Source organism: Penaeus chinensis, chromosome 43, assembly GCF_019202785.1.
Source record: "Penaeus chinensis breed Huanghai No. 1 chromosome 43, ASM1920278v2, whole genome shotgun sequence".
Lineage (NCBI taxonomy): Eukaryota > Metazoa > Arthropoda > Malacostraca > Decapoda > Penaeidae > Penaeus > Penaeus chinensis.
This window is the reverse complement of record NC_061861.1, coordinates 10,130,675-10,145,674: the sequence shown is the minus strand read 5'-3', so window position 1 is coordinate 10,145,674 and position 15,000 is coordinate 10,130,675. Positions and strand designations below refer to the sequence as shown.

Below are 15,000 nucleotides of genomic sequence, written 5' to 3'. Positions count from 1 at the left end.
ATTCTTTAAGGAGTCAATTATTAAGTATTTTGTTTATATTTATTATTATTATTATTATTATTATTATTATTATTATAATTATTATAATTATTAGTATTAGTATTATTAGTATTATCAGATTAGTTTTGTAATTGATTCATTTGTGACTAAGCACATGTGGAGCTATTTATATAAACAAAAGTAAAAAAAATAAAAATTCAGCAAACAATGCATATATATATATATATATATATATATATATATATATATATATATATATTTATATATTTATATATGCACTACTGGCATCAACTTGTTAAAGGAAAATCAAGCCACACACTGCCATTTGATAAAGAATGAAAGAGTCTGAGCCTATTGAGGCTTGTGCCAATTGTTATATATATTTTCAAATACACAAATAAGCAGTCAGTACAAAAAAGAAGTTTGTAGACTTATATATATTTTGACACAATTTCTTTTACAATTGGCAGAGACCATGTTAGAACAGTCTCCTGCAGACAGGACTTCTAGAATTTTTTTTTTTTTTTTTTTTTTTTTTTTTTTTTTTTTTTTTTTTTTTTTTTTTTTTAACTATTGTCATTGTCATTGTAATGATCAGTATTGTTATTATTTGTGTGTGAATTTTTTAGTCACATTTCATGAAATGAATATAAACTTTCCTATGAATTGACCCATAATTCTAATGAGCCTGAAATATTTACAGGTTTGACTATGGCGAAAAATTCTGGATAATCAAGTACAAACATTTCACCTGTACATGTGGTTTGGTGAAGTGCAAGTATTCCAGTGAGACTATCCACACCACCCTTGAGAACTACAACCGGAGAATCAGGGAGTTGCAGGAGACGTCATAATGCTAAAGAGAAGAACTTGCTGTACCTGTTTTAGAGGCAGACACACTACATGGCGTATGGTATTTATGTACCTGTGAGGACAGTTAAAAACCTATTTAGTAAGAAGTTTAAGTGATACAGAATTAATTTCCAATGTATTCCAAATCAGTTATTTAAGATAAGTGAGGCATGTATAAATCTCAAGAAAATGAAGGAAATGTGTGACAGATTGCTATTGAAACTAGTGCTTGCCACCTTTTTCTGTGATTAAGCCTTTTTAATAAATGATAGAAAGATGAACAGTTTAGTGAAAAAGTCAAGTGGCCTCTGGTGATACATACAGTATGTGGGTATACAAAGATTACTAAAGTACAAACTGCTTTGTATTTTTTATTTATTTATTTATTTTTTTAAGGACATTGACTGCAGCACAGTAAAATGGTAACTGGTCTGGACCAAGTGACAAGTAGTGGTGTGCCTGTGTTTGGTCATGGATTAGACATACATCTCTTATAAGTACAATTTAGACATTGTTTAAACTGGGTTGGGTGTAGATAACAAAAAAAATGAAGTCAGCATAACCCAGCTTTTCACAAAAGGAGACTTTCATAAGACACTTTTTTCTTTTTTTTCTGATAAGCTTTTAAAAACCTGTGTAGGCTGTATCAGTAGTAAAATGTAATGTCCAAATAGGGATTGGTAATTACCTAAAGTCTGTCACTGAAGTATTTTAATTTCAGTGTCTCTTTGTCACTGATCACTTACTATACTTTTCTGTTACCTCCATTTGTGGCTGTTTTGCCACTTGCTTTGGCAACTGCATGTTTTTCTAGCTATTTGTTTACAGAGTAGCTCCAACAGCCTTTTTTCATAAGGTTATTAATACTTCCATTTGATACAGGTAGTAAGGGCACTAATATCTATTAGGAGAGATAGCAAACCTTGGAGCCAGGTACATGTACTATCCACCATGGTTTTATTGCTTTTGTTTTATGTAAATTGCTCCACAAATGCTGTCACCAAAGAGTCACTTACTTGGCCTACCTTATCTCACTTGTTACCCTATTCCTTTTTTCCCCTCCTATTATTATTACCACCATTATTAATGTTGTTATTATTTTTATCCTTATACTGTTAATAATGATACTAGTAAAAAAGAAATGAAATGGGATAAACAGGGAAAGGCACATAGACCAAGTCCTTAACTCCCTGGTGACTAAGTGTTTCAGAAGCTATCTACACCACCCGCAAGACAGTGTGTCTAGGGATATTTTCATAGTATGAAATGGTATTCTATTGATATCTCAGCAGAAATAACTGACAGAGAATTGCTTCCCCTCCCAGCACTCCCAGTGACTTTGAAACTTTGAATATTGCATAAAACAGTAAGAGGGAGAGAAAGCAAATTGCTGTTTACCCTTGCACAGTGCAGCAGTTCAAGGACAACAGGAAGTAAGGGATTTCTTCCTTTGTTTTGCTGTGAGTGTGGAACAAGCATCTACTTTCTGTCTCAAGGACTGCAGTATGCTTCTGTATATACTATTGTCCTTGAAATGCCACATTGTGGGAAAATTACAGTTGTTTGCTTCCCAATGGCAGAATTATTTTCTCTTATGTATTATTGTGATGTAAATAGTTTTGATATCACTTAGGATTTAGAAGAGGGGAACATAGTATGAACTTGAAAAAAAGATGGAGGTCCAAACATGTCACTCATGTATCAGTCAGTCACATTAACACACTGCTACAGTTCCACTTTGTGTGAGGGTGTAGGTAACTTTTTTTTTCTCCCTCTTTTTCACTGAAGAGACAGATTGGGTGTCATTTCACACCATGAGAATGTTCCATGGACACTGATGGGTAGTGTATATGTAGACAAAATTGATAAAACAAAAGCAGAGCATATATATTTACATACACATGCACATACACATACTCATTTACACACACATGCACTTACACACACACACATTTACACACACACACACACACACACACACATTTACACACACACACACACACACACATTTACACACACACACACACACACATTTACACACACACACACACACACATTTACACACATACACACATACACACACATTTACACACATACACACACACATTTACACACACACACACACATTTACACACACACACACACATTTACACACACACACACACACACACACACACACACACATTTACACACACACACACACACATTTACACACACACACACACACACACACACACACACACACACACACACACACACACACACACACACACACACACACACATTTACACACACACACACACATTTACACACACACACACACATTTACACACTCACACATTTACACACACATTTACACACACACACACACACATTTACACACATTTACACACATACACACACACACACACATTTACACACACACATTTACACACACACATTTACACACACACATTACACACACACATTACACACACACATTACACACACACACACACACACACACACACACACACACACACACACACACACACACACACACACACACACACACACACACACACACACACACACACACACACACACACACACACACACACACACACACACACACACACACACACATTACACACACACACACACACACACACACACACACACACACACACACACACACACACACACACACACACACACACACATTTACACACATTTACACACATTTACACACACATTTACACACATTTACACACATTTACACACACATACATCTACACACACACTCACTCACTCACTCTCTCACTCACTCACTCACTCACTCACACACTCACTCACTTTATCTATCTATCTATATATATATATATATATATATATATATATATATATATATATAATTCTTAGGGGCTACTGTGATATAATGGTAACATTCATAACTAGGCATCAAGAGTCCAAACATGCCCATAGTTAGAAAGAACATTGGCTTGAGGTAATGTTTCTGTCTACTAAGTGAAAGCCCTTGGAAAAATCTGCCATCCTAGCCCATGTAAAGGAGTTTGTGACAAAACTGGATTTCTCTTTTCTTTCTTTCCTTATGTCTTGTAGAAGAAAATAAACAAAGGTGCCTTCTTTTCTACATGTGATTAATAACAATTGAATGATTGTTAATAGCTGTACTTAGCCAGCCCCAAAGAAAGCTGCAAATAAATGACAAAACACTATATTGTGTTGATATAGTAGCTGAAGAAAACACTATACATTCACAAGTTTACTGAAAGATGAGACAACAATTTCCAAATCTTAGTGACAGTCATCTTTAGGTCAGAAGGAGGAAGAGAGGAAGAAATATTTGAGGGCAAGGGAGAAGGATCAGAGTGCAAGAAGGGACACAGAGGCATAGGCAGAACAGCTAAGGTCTATGCTTGGCGTGGATGGGCTGTGGAAAGGGTGACTGGTTTATGGTATCAGTCTAAGACTGTGGAGAAGTGAGGAGGATGGCCACCAGAAATTGAATTTTTTTTCAGAAGACATGATTCCACCACTCTGAGCTTGGATATCAGTGGAAGGAAAGTTTTTTTTATGGCATTTCCCCTATCCCCTTTTTTTTAAAACTCTACGCTCTGGAGATAAATGGCAACACGCCGACTTTGAGCGCAGGAGTTTGGTACATCAAGCTGAACCCCCGGCTCGTAGCGCATTGGCGCATAACAGCAGCGTACAGCCGCAATCCACAGATCGAGCAGTTTGTAATGACCTCTCAGTATGTGACCTGTTATCAAGGGGATTAATGTGGTCTGTTCATCAGAATTTGCCATATGCCAGCCACCATTATCACAAAACACCCAACCCCACAGCCTGCCCTATTCTGCATATGCTTCTGTGTCTCTTTGTACCGCGTTACCTTTACCTCCTTTGCCATATAACCTTTCTGACTCTCTAATATTCCTTGCTCCCCTTACCTTCTTCTGACATGAAGATGAAATCCAGGAGGATTACAAATGTACTATCTCATATTTTATTAAACCCATTTTGTGTATAGTAGGGTGTTCTGCCAAAATTTCAGACAGAATTTTTATATACAAGTACTAGGTATTTGTTATTGTTATTACTATTTTTATTTTCCTTATTTATTTTTGCTGTTTATATATTTTTTCTTTTCCATTTGAACAGTGTTGATTGTTTAAAAATGAAACATATGAAAAACAGCTGTATTTTCAGTCACAATTTGTGTTACTGACCTTTCAGGAGTATAATTTAGATGGAAACTTGTATGTTGATGTCATTGATTTTATTTTTTCAACATTATTCTCATGATTGTCTTCTTTTTCTCTTTTTTTTATTATATGAATTTTAGGATGTGATTTATAATGGTATTATGCTCTGGAAAACATGTGTTATTCAGGCTTCTCTATATGTATTTCTTCTGATTTATGTGATATGTAAATTGTGTTATGTTATATTGTGCTGTTGCTCATTCACATTTTCTTTTTAAAAGTTTTCCAATTATTGGACTAGTGATTTTGACAGGTTGATGAATTATATTTTGTTTTTAACTACTGTATTTTTTAGAAATAAGATTAAATTGAAACCACTTTTATATGACAATTAAAAAAAAATTTAAAGCTAGACTTTTTGGGTGAAATGGTAAAGATAAGATTATTGTTATGGTATTATGTATTGAAATATGTGATGTTTCTCTTTTTTTTTATTCTTTTCAGTAAACTGATACCTATGTGCAAATTGTTTTTTTTTACCATTTATATTACATGACACATACTTAAGTCAATTTCATTAGTACTGTGTATCTATAATTTTGTGTTCAGAAGATACATCACTGTATAGTGAAACAGGCCTAATATTCTGAAATTTAAATTTTAATAAATTACACTCCTTTTGTACAGATGTACAGAACAATTAACTTTTTCTTTGTTCTCCCCAGTTCCATGCCAAATTTTTGCACAATTCATCCCATTTCCATCCCACCAAATACCTTGCCTGTTGTTTGGGGGGGGCTTAGGAGGCAGAGACTGGGACCCAATGCTAGGGAACTCCCCTGCCTTGGGACTCAGCCCTCGACTCAACCAATTTTGCATGGTCTTTTTTTTCCACTCCTGCTCTTTCGTTTCCGTCCCTTCCCCAACTCCTTCTACTATCCACTTCCTAAGGTGTGAGAGCCCTGCTGAAAGGATGAAAGGCTGACTTTGTGCCAGTTCTGAACAGCCTGAGGGTGCCATGGGCACGGTATTCCCCTGATTTAGTTGCCTAGCTCTTACCCCTCAAGGGGACCCTGAGGTACCCCTCAAGGGGACCCTGAGGTACCCCTCAAGGGGACCCTGAGGGGTGAACTGTTTCTTTCCCCAACATACTCTAGGCTTACCATGGCCAATGAAGATGCTATACCATTATTAGGGGCAATGTGGCTTGCCCCCTCATCATATAGCCTCACCAATACAAACTCTCCTGATTCCCTGACCCCAGGCTCTCCTTTGACTATGGCTCTGAACACTACAACTACTACCCCCTCCTTAATACCTACTAAAACATTATCCACTGAAATCAACACTCAACCCCCAGGAGACATTTCTACTCTCCCAACATGCTCAACTTCATCACCTCTACACCCACAACTTTCTTCATCAACTACCCCATCCTCCCTAATTACTACTTTACAGCTTTATTGTCCACCTCTCCATAATACTACCTCCCTCAACACTACTCCCTTTTCCACACGCCCTGTGCTTCTACTACCCCCATCTCTACAAAAATCCCAGACCTCCCAGAGGTCATGGTAAGAATCCCACGAATATTGCCAAAATTACTTTCTGTAGACATGACTTTCCCTTTAATGTTTACATTGGTGGAGAATCCCTCCCTGTCCGACCATATCAACCTCCACCCCATCAGAGCCAGAATTGTTGGCATTTAGGACATACTGCCAAACATTGCCGTTCCAAAGCCCGAAGCCCTCTGTGTGCCCAAGCTGGTCATACTCGATCAAACTGCTCTGCACAGCCATGCTGTGCAGAGCAGTACCGCCCCATCACTCAAACTAGCTGTTTGTGCAAACTACTAGAGCGAATGGTTAACTTAATATAACTTTAATGTGGTATCTTGAATCTCACAATCTTATCTCTCTTTCCGAGTTTGGCTTCCGCCATGCCCGAAGTACAGCTGACACCCTTGCTCATTTTGAAACATATTGCATCTTCATTTGCACGCCATGAATCTGTATTAGCCATAGTCTTTGACCTAGAAAAAATCATATGATACCACATGGCGGTACCATATTCTCCAACAATTTTCCTCTCTAGGCATACGTGGAAACATGGGTATCTTTATAAAGTCTTTCCTCTCCAAATGCACTTTCCAGGTCAAAGTTGCACATCATCCTTTTTTCCTCAATTCGTAGGCGTCCCACAAGGCAGTGTGCCTAGTACCACTTTATTCCTTCTTGCTGTCAATGACATGGTCTCAGTTCTACCACCAGGAGTCCGGTCATTTATATAATATGTTGATGATTTAACAATCTTCGCCTCTGGCACATCCATACCAAATCTCCGCCAATTCCTTCAGTCTGCAATATCATCAGTATCTTCCTGGGCCACTAACGATGGCTTCCGCTTTTCTACCTCCAACTCTTTCTCCATCCTTTTCTTTCGTGCACGTGTAGGTCCCTAACCTCCACTCTGCTTATATGGAGCTCCGCTCTAATACCGTTCCTCTGGTAAATTCCTTGGCGTTATTTTTTACTCTAAACTGTCCTGGCGAGACCATATCCTTTACAATAGAGAAAAAAACTCGCCGAAGTCTCCGAATCTTACAACTCTATCTTATATATCCTGGGGCTCAGATCGCAAAAATCTTCATGTTACCTTGATCCTGGGCACTGAGCCTGATAGAGTTCAACATAATGAGCCTGTCAATGAAAAAGAGCCTATACCCCATGCCTAGCCTAAAGGCAGAAGCCCACAGGGTCATTGCAGCCATCACTCCTCCGGGTAGTAGAACATACTACACGGATGGATCGGTCGATCCCTTGAGCCACACTGCAGGCGCCGGCTTTGCAGCAAGGGATGCCACGCGATCCATGAGGGTAACAGACAACGCCTCCTCGCTACAGGCAGAGGCAGTTGCAATCATGGGAGCCCTAGGCCACGCGTCCCTAAGGGAAGGACACGTGGTCATACACACAGACTCCAGGGCAGCCATTGACTGTCTTCAGCACAGCTCACCCACAGACAACATCTACCTACTGACCACGATTCTCACAATGGCACAGAGAATTCTTGCTCAGGGTAGAAGAATTATCATCAACTGGGTCCCAAGCCACATCGGCATCAGAGGGAACGAGCTTGCTGACAGACTAGCCGTCGCTGGCAGGGATATGCCCCCAAATCCCATGACGATAAAACCGAGCCGAAAATTACTTATGGAAAAGTGTGCCTTGGTCGGTCGTACCTTCCTACGGCAGCTCCACAGAGAGGAAACGAGAACCTCCCCCTCGGCCAGCTGGTACTCAGACGCCACAGGCTATGAACCACTGGCACTCTGAAGTAAGCAACAGAGGTACCGAAGTCATTCTTCACAGAATGCGCCTAGGTTACCACTGTGCATGGCAGATTATCCCAACAATCGAACGCGATGAAAGGTGCTACAAGCACTGCGGCGAGCCGAACGCCACACTAGTCCACTACCTAGAAAATTGTGACCATACACAATTCCTTAGACATGGACCGCCCACAACAGCCGCCGTGCTGGTAAAGTGGCTATGCGAAATGCTTACACCATGGCGGCAGGAGCGCCTGCTGGCAATCCCGCCGCCACGGTAAGCACCGAGTGTCAGACATCTCAATGAGACAGCCGTAAAAAGCTGACACAGGCCGGGCCATATTTAGAAGGCCCGGGCGAAGCTAGAACTTCGCAAACCAAACCACACACACACCTTGATCCTCTCCACTCTCGATTATGGATGCCACATCTTCTCCTCTGCCTCAACCTCTCTTCTTGCCCATCTTGATACAATCCATCATTGTGGTTTTCGCTTAGCCCCAGGTGCCTTCTGCTCCTCTCCAGTTGAGAGCCTGTACACTGAATCAGGCATACTATCTCTCTCTCGACGCCGTATCCTTCTCTCTCTCCGATGCTATGCTCGATTCCACCAACTTCCCCTCACTAAACTAACTATCCCACGATCCCTACTTCCGACCTTTGCTTCTTCTCCACGTTTACTCACTCTTTTCTCCATTCGCATGGATACCCTCTTCTCCCATTCCCCTTTTTCCCAGCTTCGACCTCTCCCATTCTCTGTCCATTCTGTCCCTTTATGGCTTATACCTTATCCCCGTATTTGTTCCTCTGTTTTCCCTGGCCCACCAAAATCAAATATTCCCCCGCTCTCCTTCTCACCCACTTCCTTGACCATGTCTCCATTCATTCCTCCAGTATTCATGTTTACACTGATGGCTCCAAATCCACCTCCGGTGCTGGTTTCGCTGTAACCGTCTCAATTCGCACTTTCAAATACCCCCTCCCTCCTGAATCCAGTGTCCTTACTACAGAACTTTAGTACTCCTCTTTGCCTTAAAACACATATACTCACTCCCTTCTTCCTCTTTCACAGTTTTTACTGACTTCCGTAATACATTAACGAATAAAGTCAATACACTCGAACAACCCCCTTGTTATGTCCACACGACATAAAACAATCAGATTTTGCTGGGTGCCCCGGCAATGAACAGGCAGATACTCTAGCACGCTACGCCGCTATGTCCACATCACACCAACCACGTTTCTCACGTATAACAGTCACGGATTATTACCCCAACTTTAAGACTTGTATAACCGATGGAAATCTTTCTGGTTAAGTCTCCGCACTAATAAATTACACACTGTAAAACTATCAATCTCCCCCTGGTCAGCTCTATTTCAACGGAACAGACGTTGGGAGACGGCTCTCGCCCGCTTACGCATTGGCCACATCCGTCTAACACACTCCTATCTGATGTCACACTCTGATCTATCCCTATGTTCCCTATGTAATGTCCCTCTTTCAGTTCCACACATTCTGTTATCATGCCCCTGCTTTGATACAGCCCATACCTCTGCTTTCCCCCACATATCCTCCCTTCACTGACCTATCAGACATCCTTACAAAATCTCACACTTTCTGTTTTGACAACCTGTTTTCCTTCCTCAGACGCACACATATCCTTCACTTAATCTAACCCCTTTACCTTACCCGACTTTAACCCATTCACTCGTCAATTCTTTTGACCACCTTTAACAACTATTCACTAACTCAACCATCCTTCACTAACATTTACTATAGTGCTACATGGCCCTAGGTGTCTAGCACATTTATTTAGCTTTTTACCCATTAACCACTAACGATTCCCATTTCCATATCCATTTCTTTTCCACGCTATTCTACTATCTACTAAGGTGAGAGAGCTGTGTTGAAAGGTTGAAAGGCTGTCTTTGAGCCAGTCTCTGGGGGAGCCATGGGCACAGTATTCACAGTTTAGTTGTCTGGCCTTTACCCCTCAAGGGGACCCTAACATACTCTAGGCTTACCATGGCCAGTAATTAATATGTTTTACATTTATTAGGGGCACTGGGGCTTATCCCTTTATCAGCTAGTCCCACTACTTTTCCCAGTTCCCCTACCCCTGGCTCTCATTTGACCTCGACTCTTGAGCACTGCTACTACTACTACACCCCCCCCCCCCCATCCTTTGCCCGTTGTTGTCGTGGGGGGACTTAGGAGGCGATGACTGGGACCCAATGCTGGGGATCATCCATACCTTGGGCCTCAGCCCTTCTACTATACATTTCCTAAGGTGTGAGAGGCTTGCTGAAAGGATGACTTTGTGCCAGTCCTGAATGGCCTGAGGGAGCCATGGGCACGGTATTCCCGTTTTAGTTGTCTAGCTCTTAGCCCTCAAGGGGACACTGAAGTGTGGACTGTTTCTCTCCCCAATATACTCTAGGCTTACCATGGCCAGTGATGAAGATTATTTTACACTTATTAAAGACAATGAGGCTTGCCCCTTCATCATATAGTCCAAACTCTCCTGGTTCCCCGACCCCAGACTCTCCTTGGACCACAACTCTGAACACTGCAACTACTAACCCCTCCTCAATGCCTACTAGTACATTATCCACCCAAGTCAACATTCAATCTCCAGGAGACATTCCTACTCTCCCAGTAATCTCATTTCATCACCTCTACCCCCACAATCTTCATCAATCACACATCCTCCCTTATTACTCTTTTACAACATTATTGTCCACCTCTCTGTAATACTATCCCCTCAACACTACTCTCTCTTCCACACATCCCCGATCTTCTACCACCCTTTCCGTAGCCGTCTCCCGTCCCGTCACAGTTACATCTGAAAACTAATCTATAGCATTATCAACTCTAACTGATCTCTCTGGCAACCCCATTCCTGCAGAACCTCATCCAACCCTCAATGTTTGTACCGGAATTGTCTCTATCTCCCCAGCAAACTGCCCTATATATAACGGTAATTGGTCAGATTGTGGGGAATACTTACTCGCCTGCCGTATGGATATGATATCAGTACAGTGTTACTCCATTCCTCCCAGAGGTCATAGTAAGAACCCCACCAACATTGCCAAAATGACTTTCCGTAGACATGACCTTCCCTTTGATGTTTACATTGTTGGAGAATCCCTCCCTGTCCGACCATATCAACCTCCTCCTCGTCAATGTCAAAACTGTTGGCATTTAGGACATCCTGCCAAACACTGCCGTTCCACATTCCGATACCCTCTTGTGCCCAACCTAGTCATACTCAATCAAACTGCTATGCACAGCCAAGCACATGTGCCAACTGTGGCGGCGCCCATATGTATTTTATAAGGGCTGCCCCACCTACAAGTTTGAGTCTGAGGTGGCAACTCTTAGATTCAGACTTGATCTCACTCTGCGTGAAGCCAAACAGGAACCAATCTCTACTACAGCCCCAAAACCTTCCCCTCTCCCTCCCTGCACTACCCGCAGCAATCAGACTAAACGTTTCACCCCTTGCCTTACCACACACTCACCTCCATCTACCTTTGCCTCTACTCCTCAGACGCCAGTTTCCTCTTCCCCTTCCCCCCTCATAAGAATTTCTCCCCAACCAACTCCAATACAGAAATTCTTGAAGATGTTCAAAACTATCCATCGAGTCCTAAATTGACACCGAAACCCTTCATCTACCCTCAAATTCCCCAATCCTTGCTCCTTCCACACTCAAAGTGACTGCCGATATGCATCCGCCTCCTACTCATATTCCCCCTACACCCCTTCCTCCTACACCCCAACACAGCCCCCAGCTCCACCTATATTAACTCGCCCTCCATCCCCTCTGTTCCATACACTCCCTCCTTGATACACACGTGAATCCCTTATGTCACAACAATGTCCTTACCCAGATCTTCCACCTACTAATACCCCTCTTGATACACCACCTCCCCCGTCTCATTCCTTATCTCACCCCCTAACTCCTTCCCCTTCAAATTGTAACCGTTATCACTAATAGATAAACTATAATATAGCTCTCCTACATTGGAATATTCGTGTTTTATGTTCTCATAGACCTAACCTTCGTCATATCTTTTCTTCTTATAATCCATCCATTATCTGCCTCCAAGAGACTTTTCTTACACATCCTCCTATACCAATTCCCAATTACCAGTTTGTCTCTTCCCCACACTCCCTTTCTGTTTCGTCTCCAGCCACCTTTCCTCGTAGTTGGTGATTTTAACTGTCACCACACTCTTTGGAGTGATTCTATCACCGATCCCCCTACACACTTTGACGTACGCACGCAATCTTTTTCATGCTTTGACCTCTCTCTACTCTCCCCTTCTCTCCATTTAGATTTCCATAGGTCAGTTCTGGCCCACTTTCCCTATAGTGACCACTTTCCAGTCCTCTTTTCTCCTACTTCATATGTACCACTTCCTAATTCCCCCACGCTGGTGCTTTGATAGAGCCGACTGGCGTACTTTCACCCCACTATCTACTGTTCCTACCCTTCCATCTTCCTTCTCGTCCATTTCAGATATGATACAATGTTTTACAACTATAGTCCTAAGAGCTGCCTATACAGCCATTCCTCGAACCTCAAGACCTTATACCTCCAAATGTATTCCATAGTGGAATTCTGATTGCGCCAAAACGCTTCGCTTAAAATGTGCAGCCTGGAACAATTATTGTTATAAACGAGGCACCCCTAATCAGCTATCAGCCCTTATCTCCTTTTAAAGAGCCTTCGCTTGTCTTCGTTATACAATCTGGAACAGTATACGCTTCCTCAATTACAGCTGTTTGCCGTCGGATCTATAAATCATCCGGCAACCATCCCCCCCATCCAGCCCCCGTCCTCCATATTCGAGATACTCTCATTTCTGATCCTCTCCAGGTCGCTAATGAACGAGGTGACTATTTCAGCCAGGTCAGTAGTGGCTCTCGCCTTTCTCCACATTTCTCTTCTATTAAGACCATAACGGAACGCACACCATCATCTTCACCCTATCCTCTGCCGAGTCCCTCTTTTACCTCTGAATTTAACGCTGCCTTATAGTCGTGCTACAACACTCATGCAGGCCCTGATGGTTTTCACTACTGTATGCTCTGACACCTTCAATTTCCTCTTTATCCTTCCTATTAACCATTTTCAACCATAAATGGACTTTAGGAAATTGTTCTTCTCATTGGCGAGAAGCTGCTTGTGCAAACTACTAGAATGAATAGTTAACTTCCGCTTAATATGGTATCCTGACTCTCACAATCTTCTCTCTCTTTCCCAGTTTGGTTACCGCCTTGCCTAAAGTATAGCTGACCTCCTTGCTCATTTCGAGACATTACATCTGCCTTTGCATGCCATGAATCTGTATTATCTATATGTTCTTTGGCCTAGAAAAAGCATATGATACTACACAGTGGTACCATATTCTCCAACAATTGTCCTCCCTAGGCATGCGGGGAAACATGGGTGTCTTTATAAAGCCTTTCCTCTCCAAACGTACTTTCCAGGTCAAAATTGCCTCTTCCACATCATCATCCTTTCCTCAGTTCGAAGGGGTCCCACAAGGCAGCGTGCTCAGCACCCCACTTTATTTCTTCTTGCCGTTAATGACATTGCCTCAGTTTTACCACCAGGAAGCCAATCCTCACTATATGTTGATGATTCAACCATCTTCACCTCTGACACATCCATACCAAATCTCTGCCACTTCCTTCAGTCTGTAATATAATCAGTATCTTCATGGGCCACTAAAATTTGGCTTTCACTCTTCTACCTCATATCTTTTACATTAAAGAAAAAGCTCGTCGCCGCCTCCGAATCTTACAAACTCTACATATATACATATATATTTAGTTGAAAAGTTCTTACTACTGGGGTGGCTGAGCAATGATCCTTTCCCAGGGGAGTAGTTGTTTAGGTACTTCATTGTTGGTACTTCTCAACTCACCATCATTTCTATGATAGACTCGCCTACTACCGTATATAGGTTAGATTTACCCATAATTAAGCAAATCCGCTAACGATAGGCTTGGACACAGATGCACACACACACACACACTCGCATGGGGCAATTTGTGTGTGCTTGCGCTCGGGCGGGCAATGTACAATGATATGGCAGTGGGTCAGTCTATCATAGATATGATGGTGGGTTGAGAACCACCAACAATGATTATTCAAACAACTGCTCCCCTGAGGAAGGATCATTAGTCAGCCACCCCAGTAGAAAGACTTAGTCAATTACATAATGTCAACATATATATATGTGTGTATGTGTGACATATATATATATATATATATGTATGTGTGTGTGTGTGTGTGTGTGTACATATCATTGGGGGGCTAACGCCGACGTGGTCGCATGGCCGCATCCATCCTTTGCTTCCAGCCACGGGGGTCCCTCATGGTATGCCCTCGACCCATCTCTAACTCCTCGCAACAGGGCTGGTCGAGCAGCCCAAGCCTTGACCTAAGTCATCCCACGGGCCTCCTCTACCCAATATTGTCTTGCAAAGAGACAACCTGATGGGCAGGGTCATCCACAGGGAAACGAGCTAGGTGCCCATAAAGCCTGAGTTGGCAGTCCTGGATTTTGCAAGTAACAGGTTCC

The 15,000-nt window shown here is 42.0% G+C and overlaps 1 protein-coding gene across 2 annotated transcripts in view; it reads left to right on the top strand.

Annotated features, from left to right (window-relative positions):
• The window catches only part of LOC125048239 (histone-lysine N-methyltransferase EHMT2-like), a 77,095-nt gene extending 74,265 nt beyond the window's left edge, over positions 1 to 2,830 (top strand). For both annotated transcript variants that reach the window (XR_007116802.1, XM_047646832.1), the window contains one exon: positions 704 to 2,830. Coding sequence is in view for 1 of the 2 variants with exons in the window: in XM_047646832.1 (XP_047502788.1) it covers positions 704 to 709 (6 nt within the window). In the remaining variant the exon portion in view is untranslated. The remainder of the gene's footprint in view (positions 1 to 703) is intronic.
• Positions 2,831 to 15,000: the final 12,170 nt, after the last annotated feature.